The sequence below is a fragment of the Lolium rigidum genome, chromosome 1 (assembly GCF_022539505.1).
Source record: "Lolium rigidum isolate FL_2022 chromosome 1, APGP_CSIRO_Lrig_0.1, whole genome shotgun sequence".
Lineage (NCBI taxonomy): Eukaryota > Viridiplantae > Streptophyta > Magnoliopsida > Poales > Poaceae > Lolium > Lolium rigidum.
The window spans coordinates 188,912,215-188,935,563 of record NC_061508.1 but is presented as its reverse complement, the minus strand read 5'-3'; the positions used below and the strand labels follow the sequence as shown (position 1 = coordinate 188,935,563).

The 23,349-nt window shown below is 41.3% G+C and overlaps 1 protein-coding gene and 1 long non-coding RNA gene across 2 annotated transcripts; one reads left to right on the top strand and one right to left on the bottom strand.

Moving 5' to 3' along the window:
- Positions 1-4,153: 4,153 nt before the first annotated feature.
- On the top strand, positions 4,154-5,033 carry LOC124682851. The gene is made up of 3 exons (XR_006996467.1): positions 4,154-4,244; positions 4,459-4,656; positions 5,013-5,033. It is a non-coding gene; the product is annotated as an uncharacterized LOC124682851 (long non-coding RNA).
- A 4,973-nt stretch (positions 5,034-10,006) lies between these two features.
- Positions 10,007-10,987, bottom strand: LOC124684803 (BTB/POZ and MATH domain-containing protein 1-like). Its single transcript, XM_047219053.1, has one exon. The coding sequence runs from the start codon at positions 10,985-10,987 to the stop codon at positions 10,007-10,009; it is 981 nt and encodes a 326-aa protein (XP_047075009.1).
- Between the last annotated feature and the right edge of the window lie 12,362 nt (positions 10,988-23,349).

Below are 23,349 nucleotides of genomic sequence, written 5' to 3'. Positions count from 1 at the left end.
GGGCAGCGCGGACATGAATCAGCGAGGGCGGCGGTGCTCCGCTTAGAGGAGTTACGGGGGAGAGGAAGGAGGCCGGCGACGGGAGGGAAGAGCAAGCGGCCTTAGTTCATCATGGAGAACGACTGATGCCCATCCGGATCCCCTCTACCTTCTTCTTTGTAAGCCATCTGGTCTAATTTTACTCATCTTTTCATCATGTTTGCGCTGCAGATCCTCACAATATTTGTTTTCAAATCTAAAATGTTCGTCACACTGCAGGATGAGAAGCTCATCTTGCCTCGGTTGGCTGGTTCGCTTGTCTTCTCCTTTCCTGCTGCATCCCTTGCCACTTCACTCCTCTTCATCCCCAAGAACTTGGTACCTTACTCACTTGGTTGTTTTAGTTTGGAGAGTTCTGATTCATTCTTGAAGAATGTAAAAAAACTGCATTAGCAGGCAAGGGAGGCAGGGAAGAATTGAAAGCCTTGCAGAGAGATTTTTCGCAATCAATCGCCCATTTTCCCTCAAATTTGTTTCTCAACTCATAAATATATCTCTGAAGTCCTCTCAATAGATTGAGAAGATTTAGGCCATTACTTCACAAAGTTCCCCTCCACGAGATCTGCTCAGACAAGTCTAATTTTGAACAAAATCTATGCTCGTGTTGCTCCCGCAAAATCTCAACTCAGTGCACTTCCTACTTGCTGAGGTTTTTATATATAATTAGGCCTCTCCTTTTTCTTTTATGCGTAATTGATTTTCTTTGTATTATGCTAGCTAGCCCAGCCTCTTTTTCTTCTACATGACAGTGCTGATTTCTTCCGAACACCGGCTGGACATAGATCAGTCATAGCAAGCAGAAACATGGCTGCAATTGTCCATGAAACAGTCCAGCTCCTATCACCTTGTTGAAGTGCTTGCACAAGATCTGTACATGCTCTTATATTGCCCCAGGTTACATTGATGGGTCATCCAGGTGTAGATTATGGTAATATCATGTGTGTTGGATACTTTCTAGCTCTCCGTTTTTTTGTTCTTTGGGTTATCCCCCAAAACGGCATGCCAATTGAAAACTGCATTAGTTTTCTAATATTGGTTTTAACCTAAAAATTCAAGTATGAGCTTACATGCATTTGGTGCGACAGAATTTGATGTTGATCCTTGTCTTGTGTTTAACCCTTTTTAAATTTTGGATATAGCTCTCTGTTATGTACCTCCAGCCGTTAAATCATATGTCATAGAGCCCTCTAGAGAATCTTTGGTATTAGTAAGGTCACGTGTGATGATTTAATATAAGTTTCTCTGTTAGATCCAACATTTGAATGTTCGTTCCTCATGCTAATTTCTGAACAAGCTCAATGGTTGAACTACATGATTATTATTTAAGAGTTAGCATATAACTCACTTAATTTGATGAATAGTTATTGTGCCCAACTCAAAGTGAGATTTATTTTATACCTTGGGTGAATTTAGTTACTATGGTACTGTGAATATCTTTTTTCACAGACTTCGTAGGTCATTTACGATGATAGGCTGCCTCATATGATTCAAATGTACTGTTCTGCTATAAGATATATGTGCTGACGTTTTTATTTTATTTGGCTGCTTTGCAGATGTTGGGCTATGACTTGTAATGTTTGGGTTTGGGAGGCGGTAGACTATTCCACTAGCCGTGACAACACCCAACATTGGTGCACGGAGATTTAGTGGTTGTTTCTGCCGTATTATTTATGCCTATGTCGATGGTATCATCGTATTGACATGCTTTACTCTATCGACGTCTTCGTCCAAAGGTGGATACCTCCTCCTTTTACTAATAACTTAGTGTTTGTGTTTTTTGAATACGGATTGCATTAGTTGTTCCTATTTTTAAAGATAATTGAGTGGCATGGCTGTAGTTTGGTGGTACTTTGTATGGAAACCTCAATTATGTACTCGTAAGCATAAAGTTGAGGTGATATTAGTTACCGGATCGTCAAATAGTTGAATTTAGCATCAGGATTCATCTTTCCTCGATTTTTCATTATGGAATAACTATTTTTCTGAACATGGGAATTGGCTTATTTGATCTATATGTAATTAACAAGTATGTAGTGTTTAGATTAATGCATAGATTTTAGTAGGAATGATTGAATCGATTTTCCTGTTGGAGAGTTTGCTGGCTTTGTCGATCTATCTGTTTATTATGATCTTCATACGGAACCTGTACAATGACATGTAAAACTGATAGGCATGAGCGGCATAGTGTGATTCCAGATCACTGGTAGATGCAAGGGACTGTCATCTGATACATCATATAGCATGGCTTTGAAACATTGGCATCAGTATTCGAATATTGAAAGTTAGTGTTGCGATATTCTGTCAAATGTTATTAGATAGGCCAGTGTATTCATATAATATTTTCTTTTCGGTTCCATCGTTGTTTGGAAATTACATATTAGTGTTGAGATCTTAGTGTGTTGAATATTAACAATGGTAGTGCTGAGATCTTAATGGCATTTGTTCCAAAAATTAGGTACAGACAAAGTGGTTCCGCATAGGTTTCATATTGAGCCCGTATAATACCATAAAAAAGTAATAGGCATAATTGGTATGGTTTCTTGCTTTATATCATCCCAAATGAAGCCATGATTTGTGATTATAAAGCAAAAGTTCCTAGGTGGATGCAGATATAAGATTTATAAGCCAATGTAATTCAAAGTGCAAGTTGTATACTTTTGCAAGTTACCATAAAAAGTAATAGACATAATTGGTATAGTTTCTTGCTTTATATCATCCCAAATGAAGGCGTGATTTGTGATTATAAAGCAAAAGTTCCTAGGTGGATGCACCAAAGCTCAATGTATTACAATTTGAAAGAGGCAGCAAGATATTTATGTATAGGGTTTAGGATTCATCTAATTACTTGATGTATATATACAGTTTTCTATTTTTCTGTTCTGCTAGCTTACAGTGCTCTGTTTCTATATGTTCCGTTCTTTTCACAGCCCTCCTTTTGTTTCCTCGATACAGTTGAGATGGTTTTCTTCAATATCACCGTGTTATACCGATTTGTTCCCTTTCTTATCTCTCGTCTACCAGGTTGTTCTCTCGTAGGGTCTTATCTTCATGTATGGTTCCTATTACGAGCTTAACTCGCCGGCACCACCGAAGAGCTTATCCGTCCAAGAGACCAGGAGTGGATGCGTTTTGGGATCATCCTGGTTGTGTATTCTGATCGGTTGAATATGGTAAGTTTGTCAAGGTTCTTTACTATTTAGATTGTATGTTTTAGCAAAATCTAATTTAAGTGAAACTTTACTACATGTGTAGAACATCAATCCATGTCCGTCGCAGCCTTGCTCACTTGCGAGAGATTGATACCTCTCGATCGTGTGTTATAAGTCATAACAAGTACACCGATCAGCTTAAAAAAGCAAATACATTAGTTAGGCACAAAATCCCATTCCCAAGATATATTTCCATCATGCCAGGTTTTGCAGTGTGTCTATGTCCATAATGAATATGCTATTGCTTTCAAACTTCTATCCCTGAGATTTATTCCCTTTGTTTTTTGAACATAGCAAACTACCACAGAAGGTGCTACAAGAATTTATCGACCAAACTCAGTGTAAATATTGGTTCTCCCATTACACTGACATTTTTCAGGAAAACATTTACCTTGAAATAATTCAGATAGGACTACGACACCAAACTCAGTGCAAGTTTCTTTTTTTCGGAGATAATAAAAAACATCAATAAGATAAATCTACCTTTTCTTTTTAGCTTACTTTTAACTTTTAACACCACAGTTGTAAAGTAGTTTCGTTGAAACTGTTTCAAATATTTTGCTTTCTTTTATAGTCAGATTCAGTATATACGCGAATAGTTTTCTACTAATTTTCTAAAAAAAATCATCACTTAGTTTTGCATTAGGGAATGGAAGTCACTCTTCACTAACTAAGATGATTGGATTACCAGTGTCTATATGCAATGAAAAAGTCTCATATCGCTTACCAGTGTTAGTAATGTTATGTTGTTAGCCAAACTATCTGTTTCCTTTAGGTTTATTTTGTCTCCTTAGATGGAAAGCAAGGTGTCTACTTATATGTTTTGTTCCCAATTTTGTATCGCGCAGATAATTCCGTCGGCTTGGACAGTGAGTTCTTGGGATCCGACAGTACTCAAAACCAAGTGTGGGATCTGGGATGATTATTTTGTCTCTTTGTCGCAAATGTTGGAGACTCCCGGGATGATTATTTTGTTATTAATAGACCTTTCTTAAGGTCTTAAATGTTTTCCTTTGTTTTCTTAAGTCTTTACCCCGTAGAAACATTTCTTCTTTCACGATAAATTATGCAATAGCCTAATGAAGATTTGACATACTTTGATGGGTAACATATGCACCGGGAATTACATTAGAGAAAATACTGTGTAACTATTCTGTTTCTCTTCTAATTGTAAGAACCATACTCAGGTTGGTTTCTTCATGACTCGTAGGACGTGGTATGGATGGATGAAGGCATAGAACAGGCGCATCCCAGCCTTCTCTTACCCAAATTTGTGAGGCAAGCATCCTTCCATCGTTTTATGGATTGAAGAAGGCGCACAATGAGATCGGTCCACCCTTCTCTTACCCGGATCAGCCAAAGGAGCATCCTTCCATGACAACGGCCAAATCATGTACCGATGTACGAAGTCAGTTTGCTCTTCCTCCACTTGTATTTTCAATCTTTGTGTACACTAATGGAACTGGTTCATGTGCAATATTAATTATCAGCGGCTGATTTTCTATTTGAGTAGACTTGATATTGTATATATTGCTAATCAGTGCTATGTATGCATGTGCTTCACAATTTTTAGACAATACTGTAAATTTGCAAATAAAGTGACAAAGGATGGAATCAAGCTAGGGACATCGCATTATTTGTTTTTATTGTTTGTGCTTACCAATTTAAACAACTATCCTGATTGCTTTAGACTCATTGTGAGCATATGATGCTTACATCAAAATGCCTAATAACTCCGACAAAGCATCTGTAAATCTGTTACAGCAAAGAATGCTCTGATTACAGCTATAATGTTGTCGATGTTGTCGTCGACATAGGGCCTCTCGACGGCGTCGTGTACGTCTAGGTCAACACATTCGCCTCAAGGGTTATCCTGATGGAGCTGAGAAGCGGCTCAGCCTCACTCTCCAAAGATACAAGAGATGTGGTGAACTGCTTAATGTATTATTCATAGCTCATGATTGTACTGTTTGGGGCCTGCTTGATTATGCACTGTTGGCCTGTTGTTAAACTTTTTTACTCGACTTATGGCCTTTCTGAAGTTTTTTTAAAGATATCGTGTTTACTCTGCTATAATTTGTGCTTAATATCTCCTTGAGTTCTATTCCATTTTCTGTTGAATTAACAAAATCACTCACTTATATAGTAATAGATTGTAATTTGCAGCTATGACATCGTGGGAACCATTTAAATTCAATCGTGTTCAGTTCTCCGTGGCCACTAAATTATTGGTGGATTATATATTTTAAAATAGATTTTCTAATAAACCGATTAATCTTAAAAGATATGGTCAATCTGTGGTGGTTAATCGTTCGAAAGTGAGTGGAACATGCTGCCGATGCCATCGCCTCAGTTTGAAAGTGAGGTCAATCCGTTCGAAAGTGCGCGGGATACGCTGCCGATGCCATCGCCTCAGTTTGAAAGTGAGGAAACTTGAAGTAAACAAACATCAGCTTTAGTTATAGAAGAAATTTATATTTGCATTCACCATTGACTTTAGAAGCTTTGCCATCCTCCTGCATGTCGCCACCATGGCGTCTCCCTCCACAACATCTCCCTGTAGCTGCGTGCCTTCATGGAACGGCAGACCACCGCCTGATGCGTCGCCGCCCTCGTGTCAAGCGGCTCCTCGAAGAGGATGATCTGAAATACATTTCTTTAAAATTTCCTACTGTTATCTTAAGATTCTTAAATGTTCAATATGGTTTGTCCTCTATCAAGTGTTAGGTAATCCTTGTGGCGAGCAACGGATGTCGTGGATGGGTGGAGGGAATGGAGGGAGGTGGTCGAGAGATAGGTTAAGAGGAATAGCCGTTTTAACGCAAATCGGGATGGAGGTGAGGGGTATCCGGTGAGAATAGTGATGCAAATTGTTTATGTGAGGCAAACATTTGTAATAGTTTTGGTTCCCGTGGTATCAGTTAAGGGGCTTAAAATCTCAAACCGACTTCTTGCAATAGTAATTATCCTTTTATGCTTCTTTTGTGATGCTACCTTTTTTGGTACAATAACCATAATATGGTGGAGCAGCTTATACAAAAGCATAATAGCTGAGAAAAATAGTGTGATACCGTAATAAATTGTCATATCTTCGTGCAACACCTCGATGGAATAGTGTTTATGTGATATACTAAACCAGTGATTTTTTTTTGGCTAATTCTTAATATTAAAATAAGCTAAAACTTATGATTTTAATCCTGACCTAATTCCGCCATTTGCGCGATAGCGCAACCGGTCATCTAGTAGTTCTAAATGGCCCCATTCCTAACTTATCAAATAAGGTCTTTGGAATTGTGTAGACGCTTGCACCAAGATCACAAAGTGCAACGACCTCATTTGTTCCAAAATGAGTTTTAATTGTGGGCTCAAATATATCATCAAGCTTAGTTGGAAGTTTTTTTAGCAAGCTTCTTATATAGTTGTTCTAAATCACGAACTTTGCATGCTACCTCATGAATAAATTGACGGTACCTTTCACCATTACCTTCATCGACTCCGGGGTGTCTTACCGTGACCATCTATATGAGATCTTCTATTGAGTACTCAGGTGTTGGAGCATTGCTATAGTCCAGTTCTTCAAGTGCTTCTCCATTTCTTTCAATCCTCATCATATTGAGGTCTTCAACGGGGTTTGGTTCTGGTTTACCTGCAAATCTTGCAAGTATAATAGTTTAGCTTTTAGCTATCTTCCCCAGTTGTGTCTCAACGGTCTTCGTCCTATCCTGTAGAACTTGAACATCATTCTTAAGAGAAACGGTTTGGTTAGATAAATTCCCCAACATAGTGCTATGATTTTCAGTGAGCTTTGTAAGGGTACTATTTTGTTTAGCTTGAGCATGCATAAAATTCTTGAAAGTACTTTCGATTGAGGTATTACCATTGCTTGCTCCATTACCGTTGGTGTAGTTATTATTTGGAACTCCTGCATTATTATTATATTGTCTAGGAAAATTAGAGCCATAGTTTTGACTCTTCCATGCAGGGTTATAAGGATTTCTTGCTATGAAGTCTATTTCCTCAACATTAGCATTGGTGATGGCATTAGCTTTGGTAGTTTCCTTACCCTTAAACATATGTATAAGCTCATCTACCTTTGAAGTAAGTTCTTCATTGTTACCTTCAGCGATTGCATTCACCTTTCTTGAGGAGGATCTGTCTAGCTACATGCCATTGGGCATGGTTGCTTTGCATATCATCTAGAAGTCTCCTTACTAGTTCAACTGGCTTGCTCATGAATTTTTCTCCTGCTGCAGTATCAAACATAGACTTTGACATTGGGTTAAGGGCATATAAAATAAATGTAGGATTAACCAATCCTCCATTCCATGCCTTGGACAGTTCATGGTGGATTCTTTCATCCTTTCCCATGCAAGCGCTAGTGGCTCGCGGTCTTCTTGTCTAAAACCTGTAATGTTATAACGCAGTTGCATAGTCTTTGTTGGTGGGAAAAACTTAGTCATAAATATATTAGTACATTCATCCCATGAAGATATACTGCCCTAAGGCAAAGCTAGCAACCAGTCCTTTGATTTTCCTCTTAATGAAAAAGGAAATAAGCGCAATTTAATAGCATTTGGATCAACATCTTTAATGCGCATCATATCACATATTTCAGTGAATGTGTTTAAGTGCATACCTGAATCCTCAGCGGATGAGCCTCCAAATCGGTTCCGCTGAACCAAACTTAAAAGGTTAGGCTTAATTGCATAGTTCTCTGCTTCAACAGCGGGGTGAGTTATGGGTGCACAAATAAAATCATCATTGGAGATAGCATATTCCCCAAACTCCTTTTCTGCCATAGCGATTATATTTTTTGGTATTTTCTTCTATGATTGTAAAAGAACAAGTAACTATTTTTTTTGGGTTTTCAAGTAAAGAATAAAACAGTAAAGAAATAACAATAAATAAAAACTTAAAACTAAAAATAAGACAACTAACAAGGTCTCTAGTAACCTTACCGGAATAGCGAAATTGCTTCCCCGGCAACGGCGCCAGAGAAAGGGTTGATACATTCAATCCTGATTATGGATTGTAGTATGATAAACGTTTTCCCTAGAAGACCTAGGTTTTAATCGAATCTTGGGAAACACTGCTAAATGGTGTGAAGGAAACGTCTATAAGACTTGCTAGTGTACTTTATCTTCAGTTTACCGGACCTATCTAGTTTACTTTTAACGGTGATGTGTTTAATGATGGAAATAGGCCAGGGTTAAGGTTTCACCTGTAGCTATGCATACATATATAATTTAAGCTCATATGTGTAACAAATAAAATAGAGATAAAATATTTGTGAGTAGCATATCCGTAAATATTCTTGCCCCTAAAGCCAGAGGTGACAAGAGCCTAATGGTCCAACCACTGACCTTACAGCTGCAAGCAACAACCTTATTAAGTAATGAATATAGACCAAAGCCTTAAGCTAGATGATTGTGCTATGATCCCGAAATGAATCACTAAACATGTACCGTTATTTTCCCCTTTTTATCACTAAGGTTTCGCGGTAGCATGCCGTTCTCCACTCATCCCACCTCTTCCCTTGATCGACTCGAATGAAATGGGTACCTGCAGATCATCAAAACGGGGCAAAGAGACAGGGATACAAGATAGTAAAACTCCTATTCAATTCTTACACATAACATAAGATTAGATGAACATGAACGCTGCGAGGATTCACCCCAACCCGCAGTCCGTGAGAACTACTCACACATAATATCAAGATCAAATACAAAGATAGAAATCATCACACCACTTGTTCCCTTGTCTCCGTGCGGACTCACTACACTATTTATTACATGATCTGCTGAAACATGTAAATTTGGGCAAATAACATTGTAGTTTGATTTTCGAAATCATGTAGACTATATATTTGTGTGTGTGTTTTTATAGTCTATATGTAGCAAGTTCATTACACTAGAATCAAATGATCCGAAACTCGGAAATTAAATTCGGCTCCCGGGTGCGTATGCTCCCTCTACCAAAAAATCATATTTCGAAATATCGAAAAATATGGATAAAAAATTCTACATGTACATCTCCATAATATATGTGCGTTCGTCAAGTTTCACGAAAAACCAATAATTTTCGTGGTCTATGTAAAAAGGAGAAAATTTATCTTGTGAAAACCATTATTTTTAGCACTGAATTTTATCTTTTTTACACACGTCACATGATAAGTCATTTTTTTATGAAACGACTTTGAGAGCGCGTAGCACATGAAGATGTACGTGCACATTTTTTGTTTTCATTTTTAAAAATTTAAAATGTTTATAAGATGCATTTTAAAATATAGTGAGCATATGCACCCATGTTCCAAAACACCGCTCCCTCCGAAACTTGTAATTTTAGTTGAAATCATTTATATGGATTTCATCTCTTTTCACTTTGCTTGCTTATTGCACGAATATCCCGCCTATAAACTCGTTGATAATTCATCTAAAGGGGATCGAGGCTAATTTTTCCTCCATGAAACATGTTATCCAGGCTGAAGGAACAGTTGACTTATGGCAATTTAAAAATCAGTCGAGTGTCAAACAGATACTCGCTTTACTAATTTACATGTAAATACGAGTGTAAGTGGACTGTAATTTGTGTCACATAAGGTATTTACAAACACAAAAGCATGTGGCCCAGTCAATCTACCATGTATACAAATACAATGGACACAAAAATGGAGCGTTGACGAATTGAAAAACACTCGGCTATCAAATAGCAGAAGTGAAAAAACAATACTCCATTATTAATAACAAATGAGTCAAGAACTACTTCATTTGGTCGACTGAAGAAGCTATAAATTCAAGGCAATCCTCTCGGAGTTTTTGGCAGTGATGCTTCTCTGCTAAAGTCAGAGTGGTAACCACCGTATTGGCCTCGAGGGTCTTAGATAGGGCGCTTTCACATATTAGCTTCAATCTCTGAATAGCGAACCGATCCGCCGCTTCAAGTAAATCCATGGTAATTTCCCTCTTGCGGTCGGCGTCCATGTCAAGCATGGCGGGCAGCGAGTCCATGTAGATGTAGTAGAGCAGAGCCTCAAAGACCTCAGGCTGCATGTGGTTGATGGTGAAGCACCCTGAGAATCCCATCCGCCCGTTACGAAGGTGCGCCATGAACACCGGCGACCTCATCGCGAGCACGGTCAGGTGAGCACTGAAACCCTGCTGCCCGCGAACGACGAAGCCGACGTCCGCCCCGGCCTTGGACTCGTACAGCTTGGCGAGGTCACGGTGCAGGTCTGATGGCGGCTCCACTTCCGGCGTGGTCCGGACGACGGTCGGATACATGAAGACGGTGACGACGCACTCGATGACCAGACGGTCGCCCTGGACGAACCCGGACGCCTCCAGCTTGCTCCTCTTCTTGAACTTGGCGGTGCTCGGCGCGAACCTGGTGAGGTCGGAGCTGAACACCATCGGCGGCGTGCGCGACACGAGCGAGGCTACGCCGGTGCGCTGGTTGACGATGCTGAGGTCGCACGACGCGCGCACGCGGGCGGAGGCGGTGAGGAGTTCGAGGTAGACGGACACGTACTTGGGCTTCAGGTACCCTCCGGGGAAGTAGCGGATGTTCCAGTCGTAGCCACCGACGGCGAAGGGGCCGGAGCTGATGTAGGTGTTGGGGCCGAGGAGCTTGTGCTGGCTGTAGCCACGGATGTCGAAGACGTGCTTGCGCTGTACCGTCTCCGGGGTGCACGTAGAAGTCGCCGTGTCCAGCACCGTCGTCATTGCCCTGGACGCCGCCATGATGATCTGATAGATTTGGACGTGCGTATAACGAAATACCTAGTTGGGTATCTTTATATCGGTCCACGCCCTAGATATGTCGTCGAGCACTCGGAGTCTATCTCCGACTCTACTCAAATCACAACAAATCTTCGACATCAGGTTTGTTTTTTTATCAGGGATTGGAACTTCGTCTCCGAGATGAACTTGAACTGTCTCTCAGTTGGCTGGATCACGGGAACAAAGGCCCACTATCGAAGACACACACTACACACACAGATAAATACGGCCCAGAAAAGAAGGTTCACGGGAAAAGGGGCCCACTGAGGCAGCTCAATACGGGAGCTGCTTTACACCGATCTGGTCGGTGTATAACAGCCACCGACCACCCCCCAGGTCTTTGTTGGGCCGGCCCACAATTTGCTGAGATTGGTTTGCTGTGGATTCGGTGCGGACGGGCCGGCCCAAGTTTGTTTTTCTTTTTTCCTTTCTCATTTTCTCTCTGTTTTAAATCTGAACAATTTTAAATTTGAACAAAATTCGAATTGAACGATTTTCGAATTTGCACAAATTTCAAAAATTGAACGATTTTTCGAAGTTGAACAAATTTTGAAATTGAACGATTTCCGAATTTGAACAAATTTCGAAAATTGAACGATTTTTCAAATTTGAATAAATTTCGAAAATTGAACGATTTTCAAATTTGAACAAATTTCGAAAATTGAACGATTTTCGAATTTGAACAAATTTCGAAAATTTAACGATTTTCGAATTTGCACACTTTTTTACTTTGAACATTTTTGAAATTTGAATTTTTTTCAGTTTGAACAAAAAGAAGAAAGAAAAACAAAATAAGAAAGAAAACAGAAAAGAAAAAGGAAAAAAAATAAAAAAACGAAAAAAGAAACAGAAAACCGAAAAGACACAGCGAACTGGGCCTGGCCCATACCCGACCAGGGGGTGTGCGGTGGCCGGTAGCCACCGACCTGGTCGGTGTATAGGTTTTCCCGCTCAATACGGCACTCTGCTGCCGATCGGCGTGGTTGCAACAGGCAAACCCTATACACCGACCAGGTCGGCGCGTACCGCGCGCCGCACACCCCCGCGCGCGGTACGGGCCGGCCCAGTTAGGTGCGGGCTGCCTCCTTTTTCGAATTTTCTTTTCTTTTTTGTTTCTTATTTTCTGTTTCTTTTTTTCCTGTTTTCTTTTTTCGTTTTCGTTTTCGTTTTTCTTTCGTTTTTTCTGTTTCCTTTTTTTACTTTTATTTTTCAGATTCGAAAAATAGAAATATTTTAAAAAAATTAAATTAAAAAATGTTCAAATATAAAAAACCGTTCAAATTTAAAAATCGTTCAAACATGAAAAATGTTCAAATTTAAAAACCGTTCAAATTTAAATATCGTTCAAACTTGAAAATTGTTCAAACATGAAAAATGTTCAAATTTAAAAACCGTTCAAATTAAAAAACCGTTCAAACGTGAAAAATGTTCAAATTTTGAAAAATATAATTTTTTGAAAAATATTCAAAATATAAAATCGTTCAAATTTTAAAACTGTTGAATTTAAAAATGTTCATATTTTGAAAAAAAACTTGAAAAATAATTTCATAAAAAATGTTAGATTTTGAAAAAGAAAAATATTAATAACAGAAAAAAAACAGAAGAAAGAGAAGAAGAAGAAGAAAAAACGTACCTGAGCTAATGGGCCGCGGCCCAAACTACCCGACCTGGTCGCTGGGGGTGTGCGGCACCCCGCACGCGCCGACCAGGTCGGCGTATAGCAGTTCCCGTTGCAACATACGGACCCCTCCAAGCCGTGGCTTTCTCTCAAGTCTCAACATCCAAGTGCCGTAAGCAGCGTTGGCCATCTTCCAAACGGCAACCACAACTGAGCTTGGCAATGGCGACAAAGCCTTTATTTAGGTGGACAGGTTGCTGCAAGTTACGGAGGATTTGTGGATTTGCCATGAGCCTTCTTGCGTTTGTCCCAAAGCGGCTTGCCCAATCGAGGATGGTCGGAGAAAGGCCCTTTTTTTGCAGGTAAAAATAATTTTATATTAAGCAATAGAGACAAAACCTCCGGCAGACAACCGTGACAACCGTGCTTAATTCTGTTATAGTCTCTTAACTAAGAGATCATCTTAAAGATAAACCATTTTTCTCTATTGTATGAGATGTCTTATCATAGACTCTGTTTTCTAGTTCATATTTAATTATGTCATAATTTAAGGAGCATGCATACTATAATTATAGTGGATAACGCAAGGCCTAGTCCTTCCTTTTCTTCCCACGATATGGACCAATCGTGACTCCTCTCTCTCTCATGTATCTTCGATGGATAAAACCAAGTTTTAAGCCCGGCGAACATGTAGGAGTAGTTACAGCCTGAACCAAGGTAGGTCGAGGAGCTGAGGTGGCTAAAGTTTCTGCCGCTCGTCCGCATGCCAGTCGCCGATGATGTTGCTCCCCCGCGCCGACACTTTTGCTGGCAAGGTCAGTCGACGCCTCCTGTGCTGCACTAGGTGATAGTAGCTAGTCAGCTCTTCATGAAGGAAATTGAAGGCGTCATCAGACCTAGAGAGGAAGATGACTACGAGTGGGGCTCACCCAACCTAGCTGGAACTGGCCTCTATGGGGGTGCAGAATCAGGGTTTTGTCATCCGGAATCGACAAAGGACGGGTGCCTCCAACCTAAATTGTTGATGGTTTGAGGTTAATGAAAATCTAAACATGCAAATGTTGCATAGGATGTTCCAAGATGTTACAAACACATATGCGTTTTGCTACATGAGTGTGTTGAAAAAGTAGCAAACGGTAACGTTTTGCTATAACCAAGTTGACATTTGTTGTATACGTTGGTGGTTTGTGTTACAATGTTTCTTTGCTACACATCGCAAGTTTTTTTAATATATTCACAGGATTTGTTGCAAAACCATGTTGCATTTCTGTAAATGCTACATATATCGAGAACATGTTACATTCGGGATTTGTTTGCAATAATGACTAGGCATTTGCAGCAATTGTAGGACCCATGCAATGACGCATCAGACAGTTGATTCCTAGTGTTTCCTAGAACGAGAACACATGACTGAGATGTCACATATTGAATTCCTAAAAATGTCTCAATATATATGAACTATTAAAGATGTCTCTTTGGATGATATACACGGAGGAATGTCACATCATTAACTAAAGAGAGCAAAAAAGTACTACTATAGCTCAAGTGCAATTGGGCTTTTCAAAGGAGGCTTTGACCTCTAGTTTATATGAAATAATGGGCATAGGAATAACTTCCTTTTGGAATTCAGTGATCCCTATCCTATGATCGGAAGAGCTTCCATGGAAAAAATCATATTAATGGAAATTCTCTATAATTCTTACGAAATTCATTCATTCCAGAGGCCAAAATCCCGTTCAGCCAACGGACATGGAACAGCCGGCTAAAATGCTATGAGCCATCAGATGTTATAATCGTGTGAGATTACACCGCTTCTTAGGACGCGTTTGGTTGCCTGGGCCTTACCATAGTATCACCTCCCATCACACAGAAATCACAGTTCATCACAGTTGCACACTTACGAAGCTAGCAGTTCACGAAATCAGCCCTAGCTACTACAAATGGTACTTCATAACGATAATCCCTAGCTACTATGAATGGCAGTTTATCATCACGTGGTAGTTTAAGATACGGAGATCAAATTGGGATTCGAGAAATAGGGGATCAAAGGGGTTCTTCTTCTTCACTTCATTTCTTCACTTATTCTTCTCTTTCTCAAATGGTGGTATTGCCTCTTTCTTCCACATTGTGTTTGCCCACTCTTTCCTCTTCTCCGTCCAGCTTCCGCCTGCCTCCACGCCATGGCCGGTCTCAACTTCATCAAAAGTGACAATCTCTTGGAAGAAGTCATCCTCGCCCCAACCTAGGATCCAGTTGTGAAGAATGCAACAAGCAATGACCAGCTTTACTTGAGTGTCAAAAGTGTGGAACGGTTTCTAGTCAAGGACCTTGAACATATTCTTCAATGCAGCAAAGGCTCTCTCAGTGGTGACTCTAAGGCTTGAGTGTCTCAGATTGAAGAACTCTTTCGCATTCTGAGGTCGATTCCTTGGAGTAAACTCGTTGAGGTGGTACATTGTTTTCCTGAAGGAGGGTAGAATACCAGGTCGACATGCATATCCAACATCTCCAAGGTAGAACTTACCCTCAGGGATTTGCAACCCATCAGGCCTTGACAAGCTATCGGACAGGATGCTAGCATCATGAGCTGAACCCTCACACGACCCACCCAGCAAGCATGTATGTGAACCTCATATCGAAATCCACAGCTACTAGCACATTCTAGCTGGTGTAGTGCTTCCTCTCGTGGAATGCTGCAGACATTAATCTTGGTACCTTTGCAGTAACATGAGTACCACAATAGCTAGCCCCAATGCAATCATGTCAAACAATTAGCACACAATCATCTTATGACAGTACCACACATCTGATAAGTAGAACGAACATGATTTTGTACTCACCCTGAAATACGAAACCACCTCTAGTTGTTCCTGATCTTGGATGGTGTGTTCGTTGATGTTGGCTTGATCATTTCACCTCTGAGCTCCCCAACTGCGTACAACACCTGCTGGAAGTACCGAGAGAGCCTCCGTGGATCGGCTGAATGTGCTATGGATGACTCTGGACCTCTGGTTATGACCCACGACATGAGGAAACATTGCGACTTGTTCTTCGACAGAGGTGTGGAGACCTGAATGTTTTCACAAGTGCATAGACAGGGGCTCTTCTTATCTGAAGCATCTGGATAGCCTCTACATCGTTGCAGTTGTAGATGTAATTTAGGTTTGAAATCCTCTCATGCTCTCGTTGTACCATAGGACCGTACATGACAGGAGTAAAAGCAACTTGTCTAACTGCTCTCTTATGCACCATCAAGATCCAGGCTTGTATGCAAATGATGAGTACTGCGGCGTGATGCACAAGTTGGAGATGGTCGGTCTACTCAAATAAGATCTATGCATTACGAATGGTCTTATCGAACCCAACTAGTTCTACAAACATGAATCTAACACTACAGTAGAGCAGGGGAGTTTTCCCTTACCTCCGTCATCGCGGACGAATGGAGACGGCCAAAAGTTAGAGAAGATGTGTGCAGGCTCCGCCGCGGCTGGAAACGACGACCCTGGTCCGGCGCCGGAGACCAAAGGGCGGAGCTCCTCGTCCAGACCACGGCCAGAGTCAGATGCGCGCGGCCAGATCTAGGTCGCTGCAGCCGCCGTCGGTGCGAAAATTGGGGAAAGAAATTTTTTGGGAGGGGGCTAATGGAGAGGGCAACCGAAAAGAGAGGTTACCCATACCTTCCGCAACGCCACTTGGATTTCGCCTTCTCCCGCCATGCCGAGGCGGAGCACCCGCACGAACGGCTTTGTCGATTTTTGTCTCACCAGGGCATGTCCCTGGAAAAACTGTCAAACTAGGCGTTCCTCTTGGGCCTGTCCCGGAGGTGCTTTAAGATCCGTGCGGTGCGACAGCGCGGGGAGCCCATGAAACCAAACGGCCAAAAAACCGCGGGGCACATGCAAGCCAAAGGGTGCCCAGGCTACCAAACGCTAAGGATGGCGATGGAGCGGGTTTGGATGGATATAGGAAAACCAGATCCATGCCCAAATCCAATAGCCTCGCTCTGCCCCGCCCACGAAAGTATCCATGGGCATGGATGTCGCCCCAAATCCAAATCCGATGGATACACGGATATCCATGGATATCCATGCCCATAAAATTTGAGTACCATTTCAGCAATATTTCACTTGCATTTCATAAATAATAAGCTAACATGAATATTTTGGCAGCATTTTGACATTATTTCAGTAGCATTTCAGCCGTAATTATGTCGACAATTCATAGGAATATCAAAGCAACAATATATCACATTACCGAGGAGGCGGAGCAATCAACGAAGATCCACGATCAATTCGGCCGGCGGAAGCCCTACCGAGCACAAGGCGGTTCCGTGATTATTTAGAGTATAAAAGCATCAAGGCTTAAATTAAGGGTTTGGTGATTTGGGCCTAAAAAGGACAGCCAATCGTAGGTAAAATTGCATGTGTCACTGACATGTGGGTCCCACAAGTCAGTTGGATATCCATTGAATATCCATGGAGCAAAAGCTCTACCCGTGCCCGCTCCATGAATTATCGGATATCCGCCCCATGAAATCCGTGGACACAACCAACCCTCCATACCCGTGCCCGGCGGGTCGAATATCCGTGGATACCCGGATCCGTGGATAAAATTGCCATCGTGGGCAAACGCGCCCTTAGAGCATCTCCAGTCGTTGGGGCTCCCCGGGCCGAAATCCGGCGTTAAATAGCCCAGGATGGATGTAAATTTCGGCGGGGAGACCCATTTTCCCATCAACGAGCTATATAGGCGAATTCAAACAGAACCAGACGAAATACATTCAAACTTAGGCTAAATTTAGAGATATTTAACATATATAGGCGAGTTTGTACATACATAGGCCAAATTCGTAATATATTTGAATTCGGCCAGAGGGAATATAAAATAAACTTAAAAAGACGGTGGTGTACATGCCGAAATGGCGGTAGAACGCAGTGTAGTCGCCACCGTCGTCGTCGCTGGAGTCGCCGGCGTCCTCGGGTGGCGGCGCCTGCTGGCTGCTGCCTTGCCCAGGGTCGTCGTGGCGTGGCGGCGACGGCGTCGGCGGTACCATTCATCCTCGCTGGAGTCATCCAGCTTGATGAGCGGCGCGCCGCGCGGCCGCCGGGTCTAGGAGTCTCCGCTGCTGCTTGATACGTCCAAAACGTATCTACTTTCCCGAACACTTTTGCTATTGTTTTGCCTCTAATTTGTGTATTTTGGATGCAACTAACACGGACTAACGCTGTTTTCGCAGAGCCGTTCGGTGTCTCGTTTTTGTGCGGAAATCCAACTTTCGGGAAAAACCTCGGGATTTTGACGAAAGGGCCTATTTTCCCGGAATGCGACGGAGCCGGAAGGACAATTGAAGTGGAGGCCCGAGGGCCCCACACCATAAGGCGGCGCGGCCTAGGGGGGGCCGCGCGGCCCTATGGTGTGGCCCCCTCGGCTGGCCTCCGACGCCCTCCTTCGGACTACTTATTCGCCTCGACCTAAAAACGCACGGAGGGAAGTCGAAGTCGCCAGAAACCCTCCAGAACGCCGCCACATCGCGAAACTCCGTCTCGGGAGCCAGAAGTCTCCGTTCTGGCACTCCGCCGGGACGGGGAATTGGAGGAGATCATCACCGCCATCACCGCCAACGCCTCTCCATCAACCAGCCATGTTTCCCCCATCCATGTGTGAGTAATTCCCCCGCTGTAGGCCGAAGGGGATGGTAGGGATTGGATGAGATTGGTCATGTAATAGCATAAGATTGTTAGGGCATAGTGCCTAGTGTCCGTAGATGGTACTTTTATGATATTGTTGCAACTTGTTATGCTTAATGCTTGTCACTAGGGCCCGAGTGCCATGATCTCAGATCTGAACATGTTATTATTTCATCATGATATTCGTTGTTTATGATCTTACCCGCAAGTTGTATACACATGTCGCTGTCCGGAACCAATGGCCCCGAAGTGACGAAATCGGGACAACCGGAGGGAATGGTAGCGATGTGAGGATCACATGTGTTCACGGAGTGTTAATGCTTTGCTCCGGTACTCTATTAAAAGGAGTACCTTAATATCCAATAGTTTCCCTTGAGGCCCGGCTGCCACCGGCTGGTAGGACAAAAGATGTTGTGCAAGTTTCTCATTGCGAGCACGTACGACTATAATTGGAACACATGCCTATTGATTGATTAGTACTTGGATACCGTTTTATAATTATCTGCAAATGCCCTGCTATGATTGTTACATGAGTTTCTCTCATCCATGCAACGCCCGTCATCCGTCCCCGTGCCTACAGTATTTTAATCCTGCTGTTTTCTATAATCACTACTGCTGTTTTCGTTACTCTGCTGCTGTTATTTCACTACTGCTACTGCTATAAAACTGTTACTATCGATAAACTCTTGCGAGCAAGTCCGTTTCCAGTGCGAGCTGAATTGACAACTCCGCTGTTAAGGCTTTCAAGTGTTCTTTGTCTCCCCTTGTGTCGAATCAATAAATTGGGTAATACTTCCCTCGAAGACTCGTTGCGATCCCCTATACTTGTGGGTAATCAAGACTATTTTCTCGGCGCCGTTGTCGGGGAGCATAGCTTTATTTGGAAGTTCACTTGGATTGATATTGTTCGCTGCAAATTCTCCATCATGGGTAAACCTCGCGATACTAAGGTCGCCATATTACCATCCACTACAAGAAAAGGTACAACTCCGAGTACCTCTCGTCGCTCTTGATTCACCATCCGTGATTGATAAACTTGTTTCACCGCCACATGCTTCAAATGCTGGTACTTCGCTGAATCTGAAAACTCTCATAATATTGATAATATTTCTGCTGTGCTTGATGATAGTGGTTCATTGGGAACTTTTCTAGATGCTTCAATTGCTAGATCTAGACAAATCGAAAATACTCGAAACTCCTGATGTTACTACACTCGTTAATTCACCGAACTTGAATACTCTAGTGATGATCTTGATGAAGATTATGTGGAACTTGATGATGATTTTATTGAAAAATGCAATGCTACTACCGATGCAAGAAAAATTAAAAAGTTGCTTGCGGAACATACCGTTAGATATAAACTGTCTCCCGATCCTAAATTTGCCACATCTCCTATAAACATTAAGGATAAAGATTATGATTTTTCTCTTGATCTATCTCATATAGCTATTGTTGAGAAAACACCTTTTTGTGGTACTCGAAAAAGAAAGTGCTTGTTGAACACATGACTGAGTTATCTACTTTGAGTAGCTTGTTTTCTGATGATGTTAAGAAGCGTACTTACTTTGTTGCTAAAATCTTTCCATTCTCATTAAAGGATGACGCTAAAACTTGGTATAATAGTTTGCCACCTAGTTCTATTAAAAGTCCAAAAGAATTACTTGTTGTTTTCTTTCGGAAATACTTTCCCGCTAGTGCTCAACATGCTTGCTTGCGAGAGAGTTTATAATTTTGATCGTGGAGATGAAGAGAAATTGCCCGAGGCTTGGACGAGATTTTGCTCTCTTATTAGAGCTCCGCCCGACCATGATTTAGAAAAGCATGATTTACTTGATATATTTTATAGTGGACTAACCATTGAGTCTAGGGCATACCTGGATAGTTGTGCTGGTTGTGTTTTCAGGAAAAGAACTCCAGACGACGCTGAAGAATTATTGGCTAAAATAGGCTGTAATTATGATGATTGGACTACGCCAGAACCAACTCCAACGCCAATAGTGAAGAGGAGGGGTTTAATTAAATTGAATGATGAAGATATGAGGGAAGCCAAGAAGTCTCTCAAGGAGAAAGGTATTAAATCTGAAGATGTGAAGAATCTACCTCCTATAGAAGATATATGTGAGATAATTCCCCCTTCATCCATGATTGAGGTAAATTCCCTTCAACGCTTTACTAGGGAAGATATTCCGTATTCAAAACCTCCTGCGCAATGCTTAGATGAGTTTGATAATTATATTGTTAAGCAAGAAAATTTTAATATGAGAGTAGAGAATCATCTAATGGAAAATTCTCAAGCTATTAGTCAATTGCATGATATTGTGGAGAGAACCTACAATGATGTTAAGATGCTTGTTAAACATTTTCATATGGTTCAAACTCAAATTGATCAACTCACTAAAGTGCAAAATGACTTGCTAGGAAATAATTCTAAAGAAAAACATGCTTATGAAGTAACAACTAGAGGTGGTGTCTCTACCCGAGATCCTCTATATCCTGAAGGGCATCCTAAAAGAATTGAACAAGATTCTCAACAAACTAAAACTAGTGCTCCATCTAAGAAAAAGAAAAAGAAACATAAGAATGTTGTAGAATCCTCTGAACTCTGTTAATGATCCTAATAGTATTTCTATTTCGATGCTTAAACCTGAAAGTGGTAATGAACATGATAAAGATAATGATAAGAATGATACTCCTGATAAAGAAGAGGTTGAAAAAGAACCTGAAAAGCATGCTAAAAATAAAAAGTATATTAAAGAAGATTTTATTACTGAGAAACATGGTAATGAAAGAGAACCTTGGGTGCAAAAGCCAATGCTTTTTCCTGCTAAGAAACTAAAATCAAAGGAAGAGGAACACTATAATAAATTCTGTGATTGGATGAAACCTTTATTCTTGCAAATCCCTTTGACTCGATGCTATTAAATTGCCTCCTTATTCAAAGTATATGAAAGATATTGTTACTAACAAAAGGAAAATCCCCAATGAGGAAATTTCCACTATGCTTGCTAATTACTCTTTCAATGGCAAAGTTCCAAAGAAGTTGGGCGACCCGGTATACCTACTATTCCTTGTTCTTTAAGAATAATTATGTTAAAACTGCTCTATGTGACTTGGGCGCCGGTGTTAGTGTTATGCCTTTTTCTCTTTATAAGAGACTTTACTTAGATAAGTTGATACCTACTGATATATCTTTGCAAATGGCTGATAAATCTACTCGCTATTCCTGTTGGTATATGTGAGGATGTCCCTGTTCAAGTTACTAATAACTGCTTGATATTAACTGATTTTGTTGTGTTGGAAATGTCTGAAGATGATAATATGTCTATTATTCTTGGGAGACCTTTTCTTAACACCGCAGGGGCTGTTATTGATTGCAATAAAGGAAATGTTACTTTCAATGTTGATGATAAGGAACATACCGTCTATTTCCCCAAGAGAATTGAAAAAGCGTGCGGAGTTAATACAATTTCTCATGTGAGAACTATCAAAGTGGGAACCATCGATTGTCCTATATATGAGCCTAAAGAAGAATATCAAACTCTTGTGATTGGATCCATATCAATACAATTCAAGGTAACATGATTGATTTGAGGTTTATTTCTTCATATGCTATGTAAAATTTATTTGGTGGCAAGACTTGATCAACCTTGTTAACAAATACCTTTTATATGCATAGAGGAGGTAAACAACATCTCTTTCTTCCTCCACTTGCTTTAGTTGCTGTAGCATTTTTAATTTGCAAAGTTTCTTAGTTAATTTGAGATTTCAAAAAAAAAATCCTGGCCAGTAATAATAAACTTAATACCCAGAAAATGTGCATTTTTCAAAGTTTTCAAAAATTCGCGAAAATTACACCGTTGGTCCTATTTTTCGACGAGGCACCTGGGAGCACCAGAGGATGACCTGTGGGGCACCACAGGGTGCCACACCACTGGCCGGCGCGGCCAAGGAGGTGGGCGCGCCACCATGTGGTGTGGGCCCCTCCTTGCCCCACTATCTCATCTCTTTCTTCCAGCATCTTCTCTCTCCCGAAAAAACTCGAACCAACTTTCTCTCACTCGCGTTTTTGCTCAAGAGCTCAGGATTTTTCGATCTCTTTGCTCAGCCCGATTTCTGTTTGAAATTTGGCACATTTGCTCTCCGGTATGTGACTCCTTCGATTATCCAAATAGAATTTTGTTTGGTTGAGTATATCTTGAATATTTTGCTGCTGTAGGTAACATGTTTAGTGAGCTTGCATGCTTGTTCTAAGTGGTAGAAACTAGTTTTGATGCATGATTAGTACTCTAGCAAGTTCCTATGGTAGTTTCCCTCAATTATATGTCACCAAATCAAGTTTTATATTGTTTGTTGAAAATTTTAGAAAATGAAGAAGTTCAAATTTGGAGAATTGTTCAAGAAAGGAACAACCAGCACCGGGAGGCCTTCTAGGACCGCCACCCAAATTAGGCGGTCGTACAATGAGGACATCATCGCGCCTAGCTTCGCGCCCGAAGAGGACAATGGGGCTCCTAATGCCTCATCCTTCCCATGTTATGATTTTCTGACAAATGCAGGGATATTGGATGATTTCTTCACCCTTGTCAACAGGGCGGGCTTAACCACCTACGTTGGAGATGAAAGGGAGCAATACTACATGCTCACCAAAATTTTTGTCGAGAGCTTCAAGTTCCAAAACACGGAATATAATTCGACGAGTTGCATTCAAGATCTATGGTACTCCTGTTACTATGGAATTGGAAGAATTTTGTCGTGCATTGGATATTGCCCCTGTAGGTACAGCAAGGAGGATCGATAACAACCCTCGGGACTTGTTGGAGCTCTATCGAGGGATCACCAATGATGATCTGTCGCACCATTCAGCGGGGCAAGATAAGGAACATTCAACTCCCGCCATTAAATATTTTGCATATTACGTTGCCACTAGCATACTTGGTAGGGAGAACACTAGAAATATTTCTAGTTACCATCTTGCTTTCTTGAATATTGCACTTCATCGGACGAGACATCTTATCATC

Bases quoted from the DNA above. Each gene is read 5' to 3' on its own strand.
- LOC124684803 (XM_047219053.1), bottom strand. From the start codon at position 10,987: ATGGCGGCGTCCAGGGCAATGACGACGGTGCTGGACACGGCGACTTCT.